This window comes from Alexandromys fortis, unplaced genomic scaffold (genome assembly GCF_014885135.2).
Source record: "Alexandromys fortis isolate MF-2015 unplaced genomic scaffold, M_Fortis_MF-2015_v1.1 scaffold_65, whole genome shotgun sequence".
NCBI classification, from domain to species: Eukaryota; Metazoa; Chordata; class Mammalia; order Rodentia; family Cricetidae; genus Alexandromys; species Alexandromys fortis.
In genome coordinates, this window is record NW_026067986.1 from 7183806 (window position 1) to 7206677 (window position 22872).

The 22872-nt window shown below is 47.2% G+C and overlaps 1 protein-coding gene across 4 annotated transcripts in view; it reads right to left on the reverse strand.

The window, feature by feature from the left end:
* Myo1b (myosin IB) overlaps nucleotides 1–22872 on the reverse strand; it is a 146084-nt gene that overhangs the window by 34327 nt on the left and 88885 nt on the right. For all 4 annotated transcript variants that reach the window (XM_050159364.1, XM_050159366.1, XM_050159365.1 and 1 more), the window contains exons 8-13: nucleotides 11321–11419; nucleotides 9522–9625; nucleotides 8006–8153; nucleotides 7634–7752; nucleotides 3295–3381; nucleotides 2664–2729 (exon numbers count right to left, since the gene is read on the reverse strand). In XM_050159364.1, coding sequence (XP_050015321.1) covers nucleotides 2664–2729; nucleotides 3295–3381; nucleotides 7634–7752; nucleotides 8006–8153; nucleotides 9522–9625; nucleotides 11321–11419 — 623 coding nt within the window. The remainder of the gene's footprint in view (nucleotides 1–2663; nucleotides 2730–3294; nucleotides 3382–7633; nucleotides 7753–8005; nucleotides 8154–9521; nucleotides 9626–11320; nucleotides 11420–22872) is intronic.

Here is a 22872-nt window from a genome sequence, read left to right on the forward strand (position 1 = left end):
CCAGGGAAGCTCGGAACATCCTCTGCCCTGAAGTGACAGCTGTGGGGACACAAGGAACTGGACGGTACAGGGGTTCCAGCTACTTTACAGTGTGCCCCAACCACACACGGGGACGGCCGGCACCCACTGTTTATAGCGGCAGAACAAACTAATGCCTTCAACCCCAGGGTTTCTTAAAACATCTTCTAGACTCTGAGCTGAGCCGACTGTGCTCCCAGCACGAGTCAGAGCTACTTTCTACCTCAGGTACCAACCGTGACTGATTTCGGAAGAAGGGTCCAGAAATATTGGCCTATTTACATTCTCCTTTGCAAGAGAAGCAGCTAAGGATACCTTACATGTCTAAAGGCAACTCTGTATTTTTAAAAAGTTGAACTCTTTATAAAACCTAAATATTAAAATTAAGAACTCCATATCCCACGAATTAAGGACAGGAGACGGTGCATTTTGCAGGAAACCAGACCACTAACCTGTGATTTTTAAAAATTAGTATGCTGGTTTTTGTTTGTTTGGTTTTGATTTTTTTTTTTTTTTTTGAGACAGGGTTTCTCTGTGTCACAGCCCTAGCTCTCCTGGAATTTGCTCTTGTAGACCAGGCTGGCCTTGAATTCCCAGAGATTCCCATTTCTGTGAGTTCGAGGCCAGCCTGGTCTACAAGAGCTAGTTCCGGGACAGCCAAGGGTGGACACTGAATTGGCCAGCCTCCTGCCTGGATGGGAGCATTTTAGCCACACAGGATGTGAATTACCAGCCCGCGGTGCTTCCATGTCCAAGTGACTGTTAATGTTTAGTTAAGTTTCCCAGTAAACTAACCACCAGTTTTAACAACCTCCTATCAGAGAAGCCCTAAGGGAAGTTTCACATTGCCCAACTTACTTTTGAATGTAATATAATCTTTAAAGTTAACAGCGCTTATTCCAGCCCCCCTTTTGGTACAAGGTATTTATTTCGATCGTCTTCAGACCCTCCTCCCTGGCCAGCCCACTTCGTCCTTAATGGACAAATCATAAAAACGTCTCAGAAATCCAAGACCAAACTCTCGGATAAAACAAAGCCCAAACTTAACTGCGCGGGACGTCTGGACACATCTTCTTCCTTTGGAAAGAGGGTTTCCTGTTCTACCAGGGTGTAGGGCTACAGTGTTTTCCTCTGGGCACCGCAGTACAGTCTTCCACCTTTCTTTATCCTTTTAATTTTCTATTAATATCTATGTTTAGCACTCAGCCAATTCAAGAAACTATTTAAGTTTCAATCAAGGCTGTACCAGCTAAGAGGTCCCTTCCCTTACCAATGGCAAAGAGTGACTCTGACACCCGCCTATTTAGTGGTAGTAATCTGAGACCGTGCTAAGGAAAATTTCAGTGAGGTGATTTCTGACACACACAGGAATGCTCCCAAAGCACAAACTTCCTGTTCTTTCGCCAAGAGACCCGCAGCTTCCTTTGCTGATTTAGCCTAGGAGGCAGCAGCAAACCAGGAACTGTGCTAATGGCTGAGCATTCCAGACGAGGGCAGGGCCAGCTCCTACCCCTCCAACAAGGAAGGATCCCAGAATGTCCAGAAACTGGGAACCATGGTTAAAATCAGGGAAACTGGAGGCCTGTTAACAACATTTTGGGCCTTTTCAATTTCCAAATATTGGGAAACCCTTGAGTTTGGGGAGGAAGGTAAGGAACTGACCTTGGTCTTAACCCTAATAAGAAAGAGGAGCAATAAAGAAGATATCAGGAAGCCCTTGTGTCTAGTTACCTGACCTTCAGGACTTTATTTCCTCATCTGCGAAATGGGAATAACAGCAACACCTATGCAGTAGCTACAACAGTGTTTGAATTCAGTCAGTCCTTGGTCAGTTCCTACAAACAGTCCTTAGGGACAAAATAAGACTGAGGGAGAAGGTACCACTCTAGACAAGACTACTAACAGAATCCCCGAGGACCGTCTGGGTTAGTGCACAGGAATGCCTGGTTGCCTTTCCTGCGATTCTATGATCTTAATTTTTTTTGGAGGGCGTACATTCTTTGGGAGGTTATTCTAGGCAGGGATTGGTTCATAAACATGCAGAACTCATTACTGTGGGTGAGAATTCAGGGAGGAGACAGTGAATAAACGCATCTCCTTAAACCAGACTAGAATAGTACTCTAAACCTGCCGCTAAAAGCCAAACAGAGAAATTCTATACGGATATATAGCATTTAACCACATAGTCTGGGGCAGGCAAGTGCCTTTGAGCTTCTTCTGCCGTGGCATTTACTGCTTCAGATCACAGCGGGGCGTGGCCCGGATGAGACTGAAGGAGACCTCTAATCCCGACTCTGACCCCAGAGACTCAGGAGACACCGCCACGGAGGCGTCAGGCTTCTCCATTTCCATGGTTTTTGATGCTTCATGTCTTAACCTACACATGACTGGATGGCCACAGACCTCAGTGCCCACATAACACAGCAGACACATCGCTGAGTAGAAATCTCGAAACTGAGAACACGTGTGTCTGCACGCATACACACCTGTGACTATACGTACACAGAGCTTACCTGCAGATTCAAAGTATAGTTCTTTACACAGTTATATATAAATATAGTTATTTACATATTGCCCATACAATGTGACTTATTTCTAATTGTTCTACTTTAATAACGGTGGTACTAATTAAAAAAAAATCTTACCTCAAATATTTCAAAGCCATAAATGTCCAGAACACCCATGACCTTCTTTCTCACTTTGGTTTGTGCCTTTGAAAACATTTCAAGTTAATAAGTTAATACAGTCATAATATAATACCGGGAAAAAACAAAAAGCACAGATTTACACTTTCGTTTTGAATGAGAACAGTGATTCGGTTGCGCCGTTAAAGCTTAGGGAAGAGAACTGGTGTGGGATCGTTCAGAAACCCAGCAATGATGGCGCAGTCACCAAAGGCTGCAGCGACTCTGGCCAGCAAGGCTTTCCCGCTCACCTTGTCCAGTGCCCTCCCTCCCTCTAGTGAAGAACTGTTAGCCCCTAAGAGAGAAGCCATCTCTGTTCGGTGTGGTGCGTGCGAGCGCTCAGAAAACTGCTGGCTGCTCTGCCAAGACCGGCAGACCAGTCTGGTCACTAGTGAGAAGCCCGAGCACGCAGCCGAGAAGGGAAACAAAACCCTGGCAAATTCCAACTTAGGCGAGACGGAGCCATCTGAAGGAATCAGCTTAGAAAGTGGCAATCAACTACTCGGTTGTAAAACTCGGCTTCTTTAAGTTAATGTTGACACTGTGAATACCACTTCTGTATTACAAATGGCGTCTTCAGGAGATTCGGTACCTTAATGCTCTCGTTGATGCGATTTACCAACCACGAGAACAGCCTGCTGTAGAGGTTTTTAGCCAGGGCATCGCGGGCATAATAAGCCTATTAAAGAAAAAAAAAAAGAATCATTTAACACTAATAATTGCCACAATGCTAAATTTCTATAAAATAACGAAAATACTTCTAAAAATATTTAGGCTATTTATTTCAAATTTCCTCTTTGGGGCAACTTTTATTATACACTGGATGAGTAGTTGACTTGTAAGAGAATCAGGCCGACTTCTCATCAGGTCTCCATTTCTGCATTCCAGGAAATGAATTCCGAATATCACAGACAGTTTTCCCCCAGTTTTACACAACAAAGGAAAACCGGGCGTGCGCAACAAGAATAGGAAAATGAACGCTTGTGGAAGAGATGTATTACACGGTTGTTACAGAAGAACTGCTGTGGAATTAAGGAACTGAACACTGCCTTGTGTGCAAGGAACTGAATAAGCTGTGTCCTTAAAATACGGTAACTACCCCCTGACACACACACAAAGGAAAGAAAACAAAACAGCTCAGACTAAAGCAATCAATTAACTTTTTTTCTTCCTTTCAGCTAAAACCCAATTCTTTAACCGAAGAGATGTAGAAGGAAATTCAGCACTGGGCTGTGGTGGCTGGCACCTTTAATCCCAGCACTCACGGGCGGAGGCAGGCAGACAGCCTGGTTCGAGGCCAGCCTCGTCTACACAGTGAGTTCTAGCACAGCCAGGACTGTTGTACAGAGAAACCCTTCTTGAAAAACAAACAAACAAACGAAACAACAAAAAGAGGAAAGAGAAAGTATAATTGATGGACTGCTTGGGAAAAGAATTTAGAATATTTCAGAAGATGAGAAGTAGAGAAAGAAGGGCGCCGTAGAGAGATATAAAGTTTCTAAAAACTGGGGCCGACAGAGAGTCGGCTCAGGAGAGAAAGCCCTCCTCCCCACCAGGCCCACCAGCCTGTGTTTAATCCCTTGTGTCTCAGACAGCGTGGAAAGCAGGAACGGGGAATAAACCTAGAAAATCTGCTAGAAGTTGGAGAGAGAAGGAAGGAGGGCTGGGAGAAGGAACGAGATAGGAAGGGGAAGAAAGGAAGTAAACGGGAGAAGAAAGTGGGGAGGAGAGAAGCGGGGAAGGGGAGGGGAGAGAAGGGGAGAAGAGAGACAGGAAAGGGAAGGGGAGGGAAGGGAAGGAGGGAAAGGCAGGGAAGGGGAAGGGGGGGGGAGGGAAAAGAGATGGGGTGGGGAGAGGAGAGGAGAGAGAAGGGGAGCAATGGCAAGGGGAGGGAAGGGAAGGAGGGGGAGGGAAGGGAAGGAGGGAAAGGTGGAGGAAGAAGGGAAAATGGAGAGAGCCTGTGGTCGTGGTGAGATTCTACAGTAGAAATCTATGTTGCTAAACAAAGTATGCAGCCCCAAGAGAACTGAGATGCCCATCTCCCGTGTCTAACAGCCTTCTGTGGGGTTTCCACTGCCCCGAAACAGGTGATTTAAGTGTGGGGTGCTTGTACACAGCTGCGTCAGAACTTCGGAGGTCTCCAGTTCTATAACTAGTATCCGTTCCTGTCATTTCTTAATCCCTTCCCCCTTCTTCTTGTGACTCCAAGTCATCTCCAAATACCTCTCACTTACCAAACATCCTCCCTATCTTAAAAGTCACCCAGCTGCCCACCCTCTGGCCCCAACAAAGCACCCTTGTGATGGGCAGCGGGAACTGGGTGACAACATGCTCCCAAGTGCCCTTGTATAGTTCTGAGGGTAAAGTCACAGCCAGTACTCTCTTCTTCTCAGCTCTCAAACAAATGCTCTATTTCGGAAGTCACAAATCCAAATGCTTTCAGACCCTGACAGAAATGTACAGGAAGTGGGGAGGGGGGAATCTGGAGGGCCGGAGGATGGATTCTAGATGAAGGCACGCAAACTCTCAATTTTAAAAAGCAGTTAAAATAAAAGCCAAACATCCAGTGCCCCAAGTAAAGTCTGCTTCTGACGCTGAGCCTAGTGCCGTGGGCTGCTACTCTTGCTATGCTGACGCCCCAGAAACGGAATCAAACCACGTGCTCTACGCCAGAGACCCAAAAGTAGGGAGGGCAGGGACACCGGCCCCCATCTAAGGATGGCTACTGTGCTGTATGTAAAGGAGGGGTCCGCCAAGGGTGATGATGCACTGCCTCAGATCCCAAGCACACGGGGAAAACATCTGCTTTTCCGGTCTGCTTTTCTGCATCTGCTGGATGCCCAGGGAGGAAAAGCCCTGGTGCCATCTACTTCCGAGAGGCTGGGATGGGAAGTGCTAAGTAGACGAGGTGGGATACAGATGGGGAGGCAGCCGCAGAGCAGCAGAGATCACCTAGGTCACCACAATGACCTCACTCAGTACAGAGAAGGAAGAGGTCAGGAGATGGGAGTTTAGGAGCCTATTTCACCAGGCAAATCTCTTTGGATAGAGATCAGTCACATGAACCCCACAGGCCGGCAGAAGCAATGAGCAATGGCATACGGATGATGGACAAGCAAGAGGAAAGACACCAAGGAAAAATAAACTTGGGTCCGTTGGTGGTGGCGTACGCCTTTAACCTCAGCACTTGAAGCAGAGGCAGGCGGATCTCTGTGAGCTCAAGGCCAGCCTGGTCCACAAGAGCTAGTTCCAGGGCAGCTAGGGCTACACAGAGAAACCCTGCAAAAAAACAAAACAAACAAAACACTCAGATAAGTCACGTCAGTAGAGATCAGATCCACATCAGATTACAGAGGGCCTGAGTCTAAGCAGGGCATCATGGTAGACACTGGACAGCCCAAAAGAGGAACTGGGTCTGGTTTCTGGAGAGGATGATTAAAACACCAGAAAAGCAGACCCCTAGTCTACGTATTTCCACGGCCTCTGAAAGACAGGCCTTCCGTGCCCTCACTTCATATGGAACAACTCCTCTGGCTGCTGTCCTAGGCTCAATGGCCTCTCAAATGTGGCCCTACAGCAGGGTCTTCGCTTGTATCAGAATCCCAACTTCTTTAGTTCTACACCTGACCGCAGGACCCACCTCTTGGGAAGTACAGACAGACAGAAGGATCCTAAGACAAGCCACCCAGGTAACTATGACAAGTGTCCAAGTCTGAGCCCCCACTGCATGCATTCTCTGGGCCCAACGTGACCTTCCCAGGCGTGTTGTGAATCCTGACTAAAGCGGAGCCCAGGCTGGCTGACGGACATTGTTTCCCAGGTAAATCCTATCTGTCCACAGAGCTCTTCTTAGTCCTGGTTTCTCCAATATGGGTTTGTGGGGGCGCGTGCTCTGCACATTTTCTCAGTGAGGTCAGTTCTCCCTGACTGAGGAGTCAGCTGACTCCGAGAGATCGGGAGGCGGAAGCCATCATTGATACAATGGTGTGTAAAGGAAGCAGACCCAAGTGAGAAGCCCCGAGTTGGACACTTGATTACAGCCCAGATCAGCACTGACGGAGAAAAATGTCAAACTCAACAGACTAAACAGTTCACACCACGAGGGCCTCCAGACGCCACCTAAATGTGCTTAGGTTGCATACGCATTGCACACGCATTGCACACACATCTGCAGAAGCAACTCAGATTTGGGTCTTAGGAGGAGTCCAGTGGCATAGCGGGGGTACAGCATAGAAGACAGAGAGTCTGCCTTGACCATCTGGGCTTCTCCCGTCGACCTGTTTCTTCTCTGAATCAACCGCCCTCCCTTTACTCTTCTTCCACCAGGCATTAAACCGTCAGCAATTCCGTAGCCTCGAGTTCAAAGCAGGTCCAGAAAGGTCCCATGCCCTGGCTCCAATGCAACCATCTGGATCTGGACTGGTGAGTGCCCTGCCAACTGCCCTTGTTCTCTGTTCCCCTAGGCTCTGCTCTTTACAGCCAGTCAGAGGGACCCTTTGGGACACCAGGAGGATCATAGAACGTACCCATCTCTGCAGGATGCTCTCTCTGCGCGGTTCCCAGCTCACTTTCAATCAGAACAACCTTCCTTCCTGTCCCTATGGACATCGATCTTCCTCATCCCATTCTTCTCTCTCTCTCTCTCTCTCTCTCTCTCTCTCTCTCTCTCTCTCTCTGTCATTGTACTTAGCAACTGCTGCTCGCTAGATTACTTACGGCATCTACTGACCATTATCCTTTTTTCCAATACCCCTCCCTTAATTCTCAGCTCGCTAAGGATGGGAACCCTAATCTGTTTCGTTTTCCTTAGTGTTGCCAATGCCTAGAACACTATGTGGAATATAGCCTGACCATGAGGTCTGCAAATACACATGCCATAAAAGTAACACCACGTAAGGAACCTTTTCCTCTGCATGTTACAATTCACCCACCTGAGCCACGTTCAAGGTGGTCGAAACCTTCTCCTGCTTTGCTTCGACGGTCCGGAAACTAAAGGCTCTTTCTAGAACCAACTGATCGATGCTGGTCAGTTCACAGATTTCTTTTAACTCTGTTGGGGAGCAGAAGAAGACAGGCACAAACAGTGGTCACTATCGAGCCCTCGGCTGTTCTTTCTACGTCATACTCGGCACGTAACAGGTACGAACTAGAGAAGGGCGAACGTCATTGCCACGGGGTTTCGGTTTAGTTTCGCTAGTAAGTTCTTTCAAACTGATGCAGTCCAAGGTTGGTTTTCTAGACGAGAGACTGGGCAGCAGTTCAAAGCAAGAGCCCCGAGTCAAGCGGCTGCCTGCCCGACTGACCGTTTTTATCTTTGATTTTGCTCTCATCCAGGCCATTCACTCGCGACTCGGGCTTGAACTCGATGTTCCCCAGCTTCAGGACGGCGGCCACGACTTCCAGGACCGACTCGGTTTCGTGGTCCGTGAAGCCCACGATCTGCATGGCGTTCTGGAGGAGAGAGAGAGGGGCACCTGTTTTCCTTCTACAGCTCTGTGCCTGTGGCTGTTTGTGTGCTGCTGTTTGCTTGTTTTTTTAACAAATAATGAAATCTAATGAATACTGCTACTGCAGATTTACTTCTGCGGTAAAAAATAAAACATTAAAACACAAAACAATTATCTTGCTCCGTGGTTCCAGACTGTGACTTCAGCGCCTTCCAGGCACCAGGCACACTTAATGGCAGAGTTGTGTACACAAGAGGAGGCTGGGAGTTGAGCCTCAGCCCCTCCCCCCCATATCTCAAATCAACCAGCTGGTTTCCATACATGTCATCTTTTTTTTTTTTTTTCCCCACACAGGGATTCTGATTCTAGAAATAAAACCAAGCAAGATGTCTCTACAGCCTTCAACAACAGAAACAGCCCTTGCTTATTTCACAGATAAGAAGAACCCCAGAGGGTGCCGGGGACACTCACTCATTCACAAATGTGCGCCGAGTGCCAAGCATGTGCCCAGGCAGCGTGGTTACAGAGCTGGCCTTGGATGCAAGTCTGAAAACAAAAATCACGTCCGGACTATGGCTTCCCTATGCCGGCGTGTATACAGCTCTACAAACGCTTTCGTCCTGACACCAGCTGGTACTACTCTCTTCTCCGTATGTGTGGTACTAGTTTATACAGCCGTGAGAGTTATGGACACTTTGTGTTATGGAAATTTCCAAACGTATATACAAGTAGCAGGAACGAGGAAAACACCCCGCATCCCCTCCATTCTGCCTCAACATTAACGGGTGCCAATCTGGCTTCGCCTGTCCCAGCCCCACTCCTCCCCGCAGCCCCAGCTGCCCCACCGGGAAGTAGAGCCCAGGGACCATGATGTCAGAGAGTGTATGCCACATAAAGCCAGAAAAGAGAGGATTATGCAGAAGTCAGCTTCTTTTCTAGAACGAGGAACTCGGACTCTTCTGACGCGTAAATCTCCCGAAAAACAGGATTTTCTGCCTGAAAACACTTTTGACTTAAGAGGACCCAAGGGCAGTTTTCATATTTGTGAATTAGCTTTGGCTATAAGAACACGTGGAATTTCAACACACACTGAGAGTCAAGTCCCAGGACAAGAGATGCAGGCTCCTTTTCACCAGTGGTAAAAACAGCACGCTCTAGTAAACGCGGCCTTCATAGCCTAGGGGGACTGGTGAGCGGGTGCAAACCCGCACAAATGAAACCGCAATGAATTCTCTAACCTGGGGGACGCACAATGAATGCGTCTAACGGGGGGGGGGGGGGGAAACGACAATGCAGAGAAAACCGAACTGGCAGCGGTAGGCTAAGCAACGGGGCTGTCCATTCTCAAGCACGGAGAAGGCACATCTCTTACCCTGACAGTTCTGAAATTGGCAGCATCGTCCACACCGTTAACTTTGGCAGAGTCCAGGCTTAGGTAGTTGTATCTGCTGAAATCCCGCTCCAGCTTCAGCTTCTCTGTCGAGTCAGACACGGCAAATCGAATACGTTAGATCAGGAAATGTATTTCAAATGACTTTGACAATATGGACAGAGATCAATAGCGGCGATTCTCCCAAGCCCACTTTTGTAACCGCTGTACATTTATTATTGCATGGAAAATATTGGGATGGAGGATAGCGAAACACAAGGCAGTGGAAAACGTCCTTCATATAACTTGGCTTTGGGCTCGTGTGAGTCATTATGATATAGCCCATAAAGTAGTGTGACTGGCTACAGACTGACCATCCGGTGATTCTTAGGAAGACACTCGGGCGCACTCATTAGATCAGTAAATTCCAAGTCTAGACAGCAGAACACTCTTCCTAGCTGTTCTTTTTCGCGCTTCCGCTAGTATATGCCGAGTGGGTAACTCGGTGTGTTTTAGGGTGCATTTGTTGACTTTTTGTTGCTGTTGCTTGTTTGCTTGTTTGTTTGTTTGTTTCTGGAGACAGGGTTTCTCTGTGTAGCTTTGGAGCCTGTCCGGGCATTCGCTCTGTAGACCAGGCTGGCCTGGAACTCACAGAGATCCGCCTGCCTCTGCCTCCAGAGCGCTGGGATTTAAAGGCGTGCGCCACCACTGCCTAGCACAATTGCTGACTATTCCATGGTGATGAGGGTTAATTTTCATTGCCAACTGAATTTAGATCGCCTAAGACACCTCTCAGTGTTCTGAGAGAGGTTTAGCAGAGTGAGAATGGACTGGATAATATGTGGGTGGAGGCATCCATGGGGCCCAGAGCGAGCCTCAGGAACGCCAGCATTCACCTCACGGTGCTACTGGTCTGCCCAGATGTGAGCAGTCATACGGTCAACTGGTACAAGTGCCAACACGGTTACCACCACTGCCATCCCTGTGTTCCTCGGACCCTGAGCCAAATCACCTTCCCGCTCTTACACGGCTTCTTCCTAAGTATTCAGTCACAGAAATAAGAAAAGTAACGGACAGAGCGTGTCTCTCTGAGTGTGAGCGGTTTTCCATAGCTCTTCTTGCTTTAACTGTTTGATGACGTAGCCAGCAGCAATTAATAATTTCCTTGTGAACTTATATTAATTCCACAAAATCTCTGAAAGTCAGATGGTTAACTCTTGTATGGCTACAAATATCTTCCCTAGGACTTTTAAAAATTATTACACTTATCCATTTTCTGTACACGCGTGAGGGCATGTATGTAAGTACATGCATTTGTATCATCATGGCAAGGGGGCAGAGGTCAGGACAGCTTGTGGGAGCTGGTTCTCTCTTTAAACCACGTTAAGTCCAGGAGACAGAACTCGGGTTATCAGGCTTGAAGGCAAGTGCCTTTACCATTGAGACATCTTGCCCACCCCGTTCCCCATGGTTTTTAAAATCCTCACTCAGAAAATTCTTCTATAATCGTAGGCCTTTATTACACATTGCCAATTTTCTTCCTGTAAGTGTTATGGTCCTCTGTTTCACTTTTAAATGTGTGAGCGGTCCTTCCCTGACCAAAAGGCTCCCCTAACACGCCTGAGGCGCATGACTTGGTCCCTGGTGAGATGCAGACATAAGACAGAGATGCAGGGCTGCGGTAGGAGCAAACAGAAGATGAAATGAGAATGCCGACAGGGAAAACATACGGGAACATATGTCGCAGAGAAGGCTTCAGGAATCGCTGCGACAATAAAAGGCAAACAGAAACGCAGACTTACGGAGCAGCTCCTCAGAGGCTCCAGAGAGCAGCTGATAGAAGACATGGAAGTTTCTTTCGCCTCTTGGCTGCTTAACGACACGAGATTTCTCTAAGAGATCTAACAGGGGGAAAAAAAAAAGAAAATTAAATTGTCTAAAATTCGTTTTGCCTTCAACTCTGGCTTTAATTCTTGCTTCCTCTTTCGTTACTTTTATACTACTAAAATAAAACAATAAAAGAAGTTATATTTTAAGGGCTTCCTTGAAACAGAAGCACAACTCGACTAAAATCACCAACATAAGTAAGCAGTTATTCCCAACAGACCCATTCAGGGTAATAGCTCTTAATACTAGTATCCTATTAGGCGTTTAATGGTCACATTGAAGTTTCAAAAATATAATGTTGCAAATGTAAGCACCGAAACGCATCCTTTCATATTCCACATAATAATTATGAAGCTAACAGACAAACTGCCAGGCCCTGTGTGTGAGTGTTTCTTGAACAGTGCTTCGTTTCAGCAGGTATCACCGCACAGCTGAGCACACAGGCAAGGCTATCTGGGGAAACCAGATTTGAAATCAGACCACCCGACAACATGCGGCTTCCGGGCTCCACGTATGCCCTTTGCCTTTCGGCAGAATTAGAGCAGGTTCTCTAGATCACCAAAGTTTGAGGATCTTGTGCTCTCTGGCCCTATCCATTCACTGAGTCCAGACACTTTTCCCTCTCTTAAACGTAGGGTCTTGTCAAGTTTCCACACTCAGCAATGACAAACTAACAAACCAGAAAGGAGGCGTCGTGACAGAAAGACAGGCAACAGTTCTCCTCCTGCCTAGAGTCCTGCTTACCCCTCACCAGAGACACAGAAACCCAGCCAAGCTCTGCTGGCAAAAGCTAATTTTAAGACGCATCCTTATAAACGCACGCTTTTAGCTACAAAACACCGCAGCGACGACATTCTAAGCCATCGGTTCTCTTTACTGATGTTCCTGACACACTTAGTCCTAAACACACTGAAACCCAGATGCTATTGAACTGGGTGTGAAGTCAAAGGAGAGCACCATGAAGGCTCCCGAGGGAACGCTCACTGATCTTCTTCATTTGTGTTTGTGGATTCTGCAAGAGCAGTTGAGGATGCAGGATGGGAAGAATTTAACAATGCAGCCACAGTGAACAGGGACCTAGAGGGCTCTAAAAACATCCGGTTGCTTATAAGAACAAAGAGATGGAGGCGGGCGGTGGCGCACCTTTAATCGCACCTTTAATCCCAGCACTCGGGAGGCATAGGCAGGCGGATCTCTGTGAGTTCAAGGCCAGCCTGGTCTGCAAGAGCTAGTTCCAGGACAGGCTCCAAAAGCTACAGAGAAACCCTGTGACAAAAAAACAAAACAAACAAAGAGAACCAAGAGATGGGAGGCAAAACCTATCTATTCCAGATTAGTTTATGTTCAGCTGTCAACAAGACTTGAGAGACTGCAAGGTCTCCCCAAACTGTGGTAAAGCAAAAAGAAGGGGTAAAAAGTGAGAAGCACAGATCAATACAACTTAGGGGTAAAGACAGCGTATAGTATTCGCCATCTGTAAAGAAATGGAATTTCTGGGCTGGAGAGATGGCTCAGAGGTTAAAAGAACTGACTGCTATTCTGGAGGTCCTGAATTCAATTCCCAGCAACCACATGATGACTCACACTCATCTATAATGAGAGCTGGTGCTCAGAACACTATATACATAATAAATAAATTAAAAAAAGAAATTTCAGACAATTAACATGTATCCACGAGTGCAGAAAAATAAATAACTAAAAAGACAGCATGGTTCTATTTCTCAAGTGGTCAAGCTTCTGAGAGATCCTGGCAGAAGTTAGTGTACAGTTCTGGGAACAAAGAAGCCAGGGGCAGATTCCTCACAGAGAAGCTAATCCTCAAAGGAGTCCCCACGCCTTGAAGAAAGTAACTGACTACGCAAGGAAAGCAAACAAGGGCCATATTCTGCTTTGTTCATTCACACACAGATTCCTGCGGCGGAATCACCGCCCACTCGGCACCGGGAACAATTCAGCAATCAGCAAACAGGAAGGCTTTCTTTCTCTGGTCAGTGACCGCGCCACACACACCGATACAACAGGCTTTCCAGGTGACATGAGACACGGACAGCTGGGGAATGACTCAGAGGGCAGAGCACGTGCCAAGCACGTATGTGGGTCAGAGTTCGGATACCCGGAAGGCAAGGAAAACCAAGACGTGGCGGTGTATGTCCGGTGAGATCGAAGGAGCGAGGAGAATCCCCAAAATCTCAGGAGTTAACTGCCTGGTCCTCCATCAATGACTGTGATACCCTGCCTCAGACAAAGGAGAGGACCAACTCCGGAAATCTGACCCCCACACAAGCACCACGACACACACAGGCGCGCGCGCACACACACTTCCAGACAGAGACGACAAGTTGCTCATGACTGAGAGGGTGAGGAAGGCAGAGTAAGTGAAGAACCCAGGCTTTACAGATCCCTAAGAGCTCGGCCACACCCCGAATGCACTGGACACCTTCCCAAGCCTGCTCTTCTCACCCAGCAGTAACAGTGGCACCGCTGTTACAGAGACGGACGTTCTCGGCAGCACGGACACATCAAAATAAGACCTTCAGAAAGCACGTGACTCATTGGCTGTACTGTGCGGCGGCCATGGGCTACTGAGTCGGGCACTCGGCCGCTGACAACGGAGAGTGTAGAAACAGCTATGGCTGTGGGATCCATCGCCGTTAGCGCCAGCGAGTGAAAGGCCAGCAATGTGACAAAGAACGCGGACCCACAGATGTACTGATACAGTCGGAAGTGATCACCGTATTCAAACAAGACTCACAGTGCGTGTGTTTAAAAGGAGAGGCACAAAAGGGAAACCGAGGCAGAACTTCAACTTCCTTTCCGCCTGTGAGCCTACCGCAGCCCTGAGTGCTGCCCCTGAGGTTGACTCTGTCACCTCCACCCTGCAGACAAGAAAAGGAGGCTCGTGCAGCGCTGATCGGAGTGTGAACCCGGAGCTTTGGTTACTGAGGCTCATACTTAGGCTCTGTCGTTGTTGGGGGAGAGGAAGCGCAAGAATCTTAAACATTTGGGAAATGATGGACTTTATACGAAATCCATGAATTCACTAAGCAACTCTCTCACAAAATGAGGCAGCTTTTATTGCGAAGCAGTTGAAGGTTTTTACTACTCACAAGGCTTACTCCATAACCCCGGAGCCTGTTTCGGGTTCTTTACGGCTTTTTGCGTAAGTCATAAGCTTCCAGGTAGAAAAGGAATTAGAAGAGATGCCTGCCCCCAGATAACTCACGCATCCTTGAAGCCACTCCCTGTGGGTGGTTTGTGCTAAATGTGTATGTACCAACATAATCAAACAGCAGGAGATCATACCGAATAATTACTCAAAGCAGAGAATATAAGCTCCATTCACTGTAGGGACTTCTCACCTGACCGTGTTCATTTACTTAAATGCGCCCTGAATGAAGGAGAAACAGAACTCAGCACGGTTCTTCTCCACCAGGGGAGCGCCTGCAGCATGGGCCGGGCCTCTGCTAGGGAGATTTCAAGGACTTAATGCCAGATCCCTGGTACAGCAGCATCCGTGAGAATGTCCAGACCCCCCAACGCAACCGCATCTCAAGATGTAAAGATCGCCATAAATTCATATTAGAGAGAGATAAACTTATTAAGCCATACGGGAATAGGGACGAAGGAAGACTGGGCCAGAACTTGCCCTCCTACCTAACAGGCATCGCCCACGAAGGACCAACAGAAGTACTTGTTCTGCGCTTCAGGGGCTTTCTGCTTCTGACATTTTAGCAGCTAAAATTTATACGATGCACAGGTGCCCGCTCGTCTCAGAGACCACCTTCCCTGGGCACACCGTCAGAGGAATAGGACACCCGTGACTGCACTCACTGAAAATGAAAGCTTTTGAAAGCAGGAGAAAGAAATGAGCAAAAAGAATAGAAGGGCTGGGAAGAAGAACTCTCGTTACCTCGGGGCATAATGAAAGGATTACAAGCCTAGAAAAAAAAAAAAAGTCTTTGTTTTATAAGCAATCTCTCTCCCAGGAAAAGCAGGGCCCCTGAACAAAAAAGCAGGAGCTGTGGGCACTGCCCTCGGTGGCCCCCCCATCTCCAACTGCCCTCGGTGGCCCCCCATCTCCAACCGTCCTCGGTGGCCTCCCCATCTCCAACTGTTCTTGGTGGTCCCCTCATCTCCAACTGTGCTTGGTGGCCCCCCATCTCCAACTGTCCCCAGTGGTCTTTTATCTTTACTGAAGTGTTTGCTGTCCCTTCCTTCCAGTCACTGTCCAGATGGACAGGAGGGAACATGAAGGTTTTATTTATAACTGTCCATCCAAGCCAGTGGATGTTTAGAAGTTAAGGAAAAAATTAATATCTCATCAGTGGTTGCTACTACAGTTAGCTCAGAAAAGAATATCAAAGAAGAGAAAACAAACAAGAAAAAAGAAAACAAGGATAAGGGCGTGTTCAAGCTCTTCAAGAGGCCTATGAAGACGCATCTTTGTCTCAGTTTCCCCAGCGAGGACGGGATAACGCTGCAAGCCCATGCATGACTGAAAATGCTGACTGCTCCTGAGACCCCACACCTTCCCTCCAACTACCCAATCACCAGGAAATACTGAGCAGAACTCAATATTTTTACTGGAAAATCCTAAATATGAACGTGGGTTGACTTATCTTTTAGGGAACAGATTTTAAATCAATACCACCCTTTTAAAGATGCTGGAATACCGGAGGCTCACGTAAGGGTTGGTAGGCATAGCCGAATGCTTGTAATTATAGCCAAGAAGGCTTCCCGTAGCCATGCTGGCCAGCTTGGCGTCTGATTGAGAGACACTGTCTCAATGGGTAAGGCGGAAGAACAATTGAGGACGATTACTGAGGTCAACTTTAGGTCTACACACACACACACACACACACACAAACACATGTGTCCACCACATACACACATAGAGGAAAAAAAAATCAAAATGCGCACAAAACCCAGCCCTAGTTTTACAAATAAGATAACACGCTCTCCTAACTTGTTACTGATTAGTGGTCCCAAAGACGGCAGATTGGAAGCAGACACTATTGACTGGTAGGCAGATATTAACCAGCTCCCAAGAATGGACTGACCATCGACAGCAGTGCTTCTCAACCTGTGGGTCGTGACCTTTGACAAACCTCTATCTCCAAAAATACTTACATTACAATTCTGAACAGTAGCAAAACTATACAGTTATGGAGTAGCAACAAAAATAATTTTTATGGTCGGGGGTCACCACCACATGAGGACCTACACGGCCTTAGGAAGGTTAAGAACCACTGACCTACAGGGTTCTCCAAATCCATCTCATGCATACGCTGTCAAGAAACAAATTAAGATCAGTTTCCTCGAGAATGAATTAGATGAGGCAGTTTCTCAATGGCTTGCCATTGACGAAATCAAAGATATGATATAAAAGAGCAAAGCTATAAATCTCACACAATGTAAAAAAATAAATAAACCATGTTCCATGTGTTACCCATATACAGCATAGAGGCTAAACAATACACCCCGAGGGAGACAACACACAAAAGCAGGAAGCAACCATGCCATAAATTCTATAGAAATGTAAGAGAAAAGCAATCAAGAGCCTTCTGAGGAGGGCCGGTTCATTTCCTGTCCTTCATGTCTCTGCAGGGGATGTCCCCAACGAAACTTCCTAGATCTTCATCGGTCCTCCCCAGGACTGGAGGGACAATTGCATGGGAAGGCCAAGGGTTGAGGTGCATGGACGCGGACTGGGTCCTTCTGGGCTCTGCTTACCACACACACAGTGACCTTGCTCTTCAGTCCACGAGACAGTTGGGGCGATGGCCACGGGGAGAAATCATGAACACTTAGTGCCATCGTTGGCTCCCTGACTTCTAACTGCCAGGGGGCTACTAGCACACCTATGTGTTCAGGTGACAGACCCAAAGCTACTCTCTTCGACCTCAGCTTTATCTGTAACAGAGTCTTTTCTTTTCCAGTTGGCCTCCCACGTCCAGACGGCCTATATGGGAGAAAGTACTCTAGATCTCAGTAGCTTGAAGCATTGAGTAGCTCTGTCTGGTCTGAACCCAGCATGGCTGATGGTCCTGGGCTCGCTCCTGGCTCTCTGAGTGACATCTGATAGAAACATATCAGGCAGCCCATCTCATGACCCTCTTCTGTACCAAACAGATGTCTCTGCACACTGTCGTGAAGAGAGACACCAGAGAAAGCAAAGGCAAACTCCACTACGCAGCCAGCCCAAGTCTGGCTAGTGCCCACACCCGCCATAAGACACCATCACGTCTAGAAACCCGAGCTCCATCCCCAGGTCGCGCAGAGTGCATCTCTCCCGTTCTGCCCGCCATGTGAGCACGGAAAACAGTGAAGAAAGAGCTGGAATCTGGCTTGGTGGCAGAGTGCATAAAAAGAAGGCCCTACCTTCAACCCCCAGGAACCCCAAAATAAGGCATATGGATAGTTACCCACTAAATCTGGAGGTTTGCTTATTAAAATTTTCAGACGCATAAAATTACATATGATATTCAGTGTGTGTGTGTGTGTGTGTGTGTGTGGTATGTGTATGTGGTATATGTGTATTTGTGTAGTATATGTGTATACGTGGGGTATGTGTTTATGTGGTATGTGTATGTGGAATATGTGTGCAATGTATGCGTATGTGGGGTGTGTGTGGTATGTGTGTTTATGGGGGGCCGTATGTGTGTTATGTGTTTGCATGTGTGGGGTGTATGTGCATGTGTGTATGTATGCATACGTGGGGTATATATGTGTGTGTATGTGGGGGATGTGTATATGTGGGATGTGTATATGTGTGTATGAGTGTGCGAGAGAGAGAGAGATGTCAGATTTATTCAGTTGCTGGTTACTCAGCAATAGACAGGTTGTCTCTGCACTTACAGAATTTGTATTTGGTGAAAGGCCATACAGACAATAAACAAGTCGGCATTTAATAGTGGGAAATAGACATTTATCGGGGGTTTACTATGTGCCGGGCACTTTATGGAGCTATAAGTACAGAGCTGACCCTGGTCCAGCCTGACACACGCTTGATTATTCCCACTGCAAGGATGAAGTCAGGGAGGGCCAGAGAACTTCAGTAACTTGCTGTCTCTTGTATAGACATCGGTGATCGCATGAGAAACCAGTGGGTTGTACGCATGAAGCAAAAGCCCCAAATGCTGAAACACAACATTCAGGGCTGCCGATGTTTCTGTGCCACTCAATGGGGGTGAGGACAGTCAGAGTTCTCACCTTGGTTTACACTTTAGACTTGAAATCAGAACCTATTTCCAGAGCAGACTCCGTGCTGGTCTCTGAGCAGATTTAGATCATGTTTTCCCATGGTCTAAATTGCTTCCAAGCACCACAGATTTGAGAAGATGCCACAGATTTGAGAGTATTATAAAAGAGCAGAAAACCAGCTTCTCAAAGGTTCCAGTTCAGAACACTACGACACAGAAATCTTCGGCCACAAGCACCTGATTAGTAAGTAAGCAGCAAGCCTTAGCCAACTAGAGGCGCCACTCCAGGTCCGTGGGAAGTCTGCTCTCGCTCCTGTGTCTCATCTTAAAGAAAGCCTTTGCCACCTCCCATTTTAATTACCCGTCCTTCTTAAGGACACTGCCCGCCGGGCCTCTGGAACACTCAAGTGTGCTCCAGACTAAGGCTGTATCGCATCCCTCTTTCAGAGGAGGGAGATGAGTTGGGGGCCTTTGCTCTCCACTTCCCGGGTGTACAACCGTCTAGAGGGTGCCTGAACCACTACGGGGTGATCATTTGAGCCACTGACAAGTTGGGCTTTTCCTAGTGGCTGCTGGGAAAGGAAGCAACGCATCTCTCTTGCAAGACAAAGCAAAGCCCGCGCTCTTCTCCAGCCCCCAAGAAGCTAACGCGTCAGGGTCTGGCAAGAACCCCGGCGATTCACCAAAGCCAGCCTGGCAGCCCCCAGGGCCCGCGTGAGTCAGCCCTGCCTGTATGGGGTGAAATTTCCTGTCCCACCACTAATGTACGCTTTCCCTTCTCTCTACAGCAAGGGATATTCTTAACCACCGGGGTGTTCCCGCTTACGAGTTTCAATGTGATTTTTTTTTTTTTTTTTTGTGGGAACAAACTGTAACCAAGACCATATGAAACTCATTCACACAGACATATTAGTCTTAACGGACACCAAGTGTTTGGTATTTATTTTCCATGGATACTGTAAGAACCTTCTGATTCTTACGTCAGGAAGAGACTTACGTTTAGAACTTGAACTTAAATGATAATCCAAAGTTATCTATCTTCTCATGCTGATAAGGAAGTAACTGACTCCTAATTATCCTCACAGAATCCTCAGGAACACTATTGATTAAACCATTCCAGAATGCTCAGCTGCAAGTTCCGCAATGAAAGGACAAGTCCGACGTTACCATCGATGTAATACCCAGCTACTGTATTAAGCGGCATTAATGATGCAATAACCAGCGTTAATTCTCCTTATAAGAAGAAAGCATTAAAGATTTATGAATAGTTTGCCGAATTAAAATGAATTGCTTCGGGCTGGAGAGATGGCTCAGAGGTTAAGAGCACTGCCTGCTCTTCCGAAGGTCCGGAGTTCAATTCCCAGCAACCACATGGTGGCTCACAACCATCTGTAATGAGGTCTGGCGCCCTCTTCTGGCCTGCAGGCATACACACAGACAGAATATTGTATACATAATAAATAAATAAATATTTAAAAAAAATAATAAAGTGAATTGCCTCTGAGAATGGTGGCCTTAAACTTGAGCCACCTCCTTTCCTGAGACAGTTCTCATCAGCTGCTATACCCTGCAAGGGGTCTGCCTAGGCAGCCTGGCAGGGGCCATCAACGTCTGCTTCTGGCTGGAGGAGATGCACGCTGCACGAGTACTTCCGCTGCCACAGTCGGCCTATAAAATCGTGTAATCGAAATGGGAGTATCCTACCCAATGTCTTCTCACATTAGAACTTTCCCTTCAAGCTACTTCCCTCACAACGCCACATTCCTGCAAGAACACAGCACCGTCGCCACGCGCAGCACAGCACAGTATACAGTGAGGCGGACCAAAAAGGAAAAGTCAAATCACTTCAAGTACCGCAAAAGTGCTGAAGCGGAAGAACCAGAGTCCATCCACCCACTCCTGTTATTTCAAAGTTGAGGAAATGCTAGTCCTATCTATGAACGAAGATGAGGATTTTGTTTTAAAGTTCAGCGACTCGTTCAGCTACTACTGGGCTCTATGGCATGTGCCTATAATATCACTGGGGAGATGATGTGGGATTCCCCTCTGCATGCTGTGAATACCATTGGTTAATAAAGTAACTGCCTTGGCCCGTTGATAGGGCAGAACAGAGCTGGGGGGGGGGACACTAAACTGAATGCTGGGAAGAAGGTGGAGTCAGAGAGAAGCCACAGAGCTGCCCCTGGATACAGATGTGCTGAAACTTTGCTGGTAGGCCACGACTTCATGGTGATGCACAGATGAATGGAGATGGGTTAAATTAAGGTGTAAGAGCTAGCCAATAAGAAGTCAGAGCTAATGGGCCAAGCAGTGCTTTAAATAATATAGTTTCTGTGTGACTATTTCGGTTCTGGGTGACCTGGACGAACAAGCAGCCTCCCAACAACAGGGAGACAGAGAAATGAAAAAGTCTGGAGGTGGGTGGTCCTTGGACTTCCCACAGGGCAGGAAACCCTGATTGCTCTTTGGGCTGACGAGGGAGGGGGACTTGATTGGGGGAGGGGGAGGGAAAGGGGAGGCGGCGGTGGGGAAGAGACAGAAATCTTTAATAAATAAATAAAGACAGCAACTTGAAGCACTGAAAGAAAAAAGAAAAAAGAAAAAGAAAAAGTCTGGGATGTGCTAGCCACTGGTCGAGCCAGATGTATGAGCTCCAGGTTCCGTGAGAAATTTCGTCTCAAAATTCAGGGTGGACAGTGAACTGGGAAGACACTGGCACCCATCTCTGACCTCCACACAGTCGCGAACATCCCTGAGTAGAAGTATACGTGTGTGTTCCCATTCTCATCCCTCGTGCCCCCACCCCCAACACACGCCACGAGTTCCGCTACACGGGATGCGCAAATCACTCCTAACACCAACTTCTGCACAGCATCGGGAAAAGCTCACAAAGCCCCGGCAACTTCAGGGTTCTTGGCTACCCATCTCCTCTTCTGCTGGACCAGTTCCTCTCCACTTTAGATCGTAGGTCACTTAAAAGAGGGTCGCTGGTGACAAAGGGACAACAGGCAGCTTGGTGGCTAAGAATGCCCAACGCTCTTCTGGAGGACATGAGATAGTCTCCCGGCGCCTGTGTGAGGATTACACAGCCACTGGAACTCCGGCTGCAGGAGAGCTGACGCCCTCTTCCGGCCTCTCCCAGTATCTGCACTCCCATATATAGACACACACACACACACACACACACACACACACACACACACACGTTACTCTAAGAAGCCAATGACGGTGTTCTGGGCACTTTAGACAGCTCTGTCATTTCCATGTCTAGTGTAGACCTACTTATTTACACTCTCCCGATCTCTATAGGCATTGGTCTGGTCACGTGACCTAAAACCCAGAACATTCGAGAGGATAGCAAGATAATGGTGGTTGGGGTCACATAAACCCCTGCCTCAGAACTGATTTCCAAACAAATGAAACGTGAAATCAAAGGAGAAAGAAACATCAGGGGAGTGCCAGGCTCCCTGGCTCGGAGGCCAAGGAGGCACACAAAGCCAGCCACGCTGGTGTGACTCACGGCTAGTCCACAAGCCCTGGACCCGGAGCCATGCATAGCCTGGACCGGGTCCTGTATTTCTCACTCCACACTAGGAAGGAGGCTAAGGCGTCCATGTTTTACCAACAGCTAGATTTACAGTTCCATTATCTAGATAGCCTTAAAAAAAGAGGTCACGTTTCTCAAAATAACATTTGAGATAAAGGCCTACTCACGGTATAGGAGAAAAGCTTCCTTTAAAAAGCTACTAATTTAAATCCATTATTTCTATTTTAGGGCTAAGGTAAAGTTCAATGCGCCTGCCCAGTGTGTATGAGGCCCTGGGCTCTATCTTAGCGCCACAAAATTAATGAATAAATTCCCTCGGTTTTATTTTTAGTCACGGAATATATTTTTCTTAGACTGGCTTAAAGGCCTGTGAGGAATAAAGTACAAATACTTCAGCAGATTTCTGAACAGTTTACCAAAGGTAACAATAAATGAATTTATAACACTTAGCCAGGTATAAGGATACACGCGTTTTTGAGGCCTGTTTGGGTGAGACAGTACAATTCTCTCTCAAAAAAATCAAAACCAAACCAAACAATATATATGTGTGTGCATGTATATATATACACACGCATACATACATATATACATATATATGTTTTACATTATACTGTAAAGCAATCTGAAACGCCATGGTTAACAATTCTTATTAAAGCAAACGCTCTTCCCCTTTCTCCAATCGAAGTATTTAGACTAGTCCACCACTTACAAACGCCTG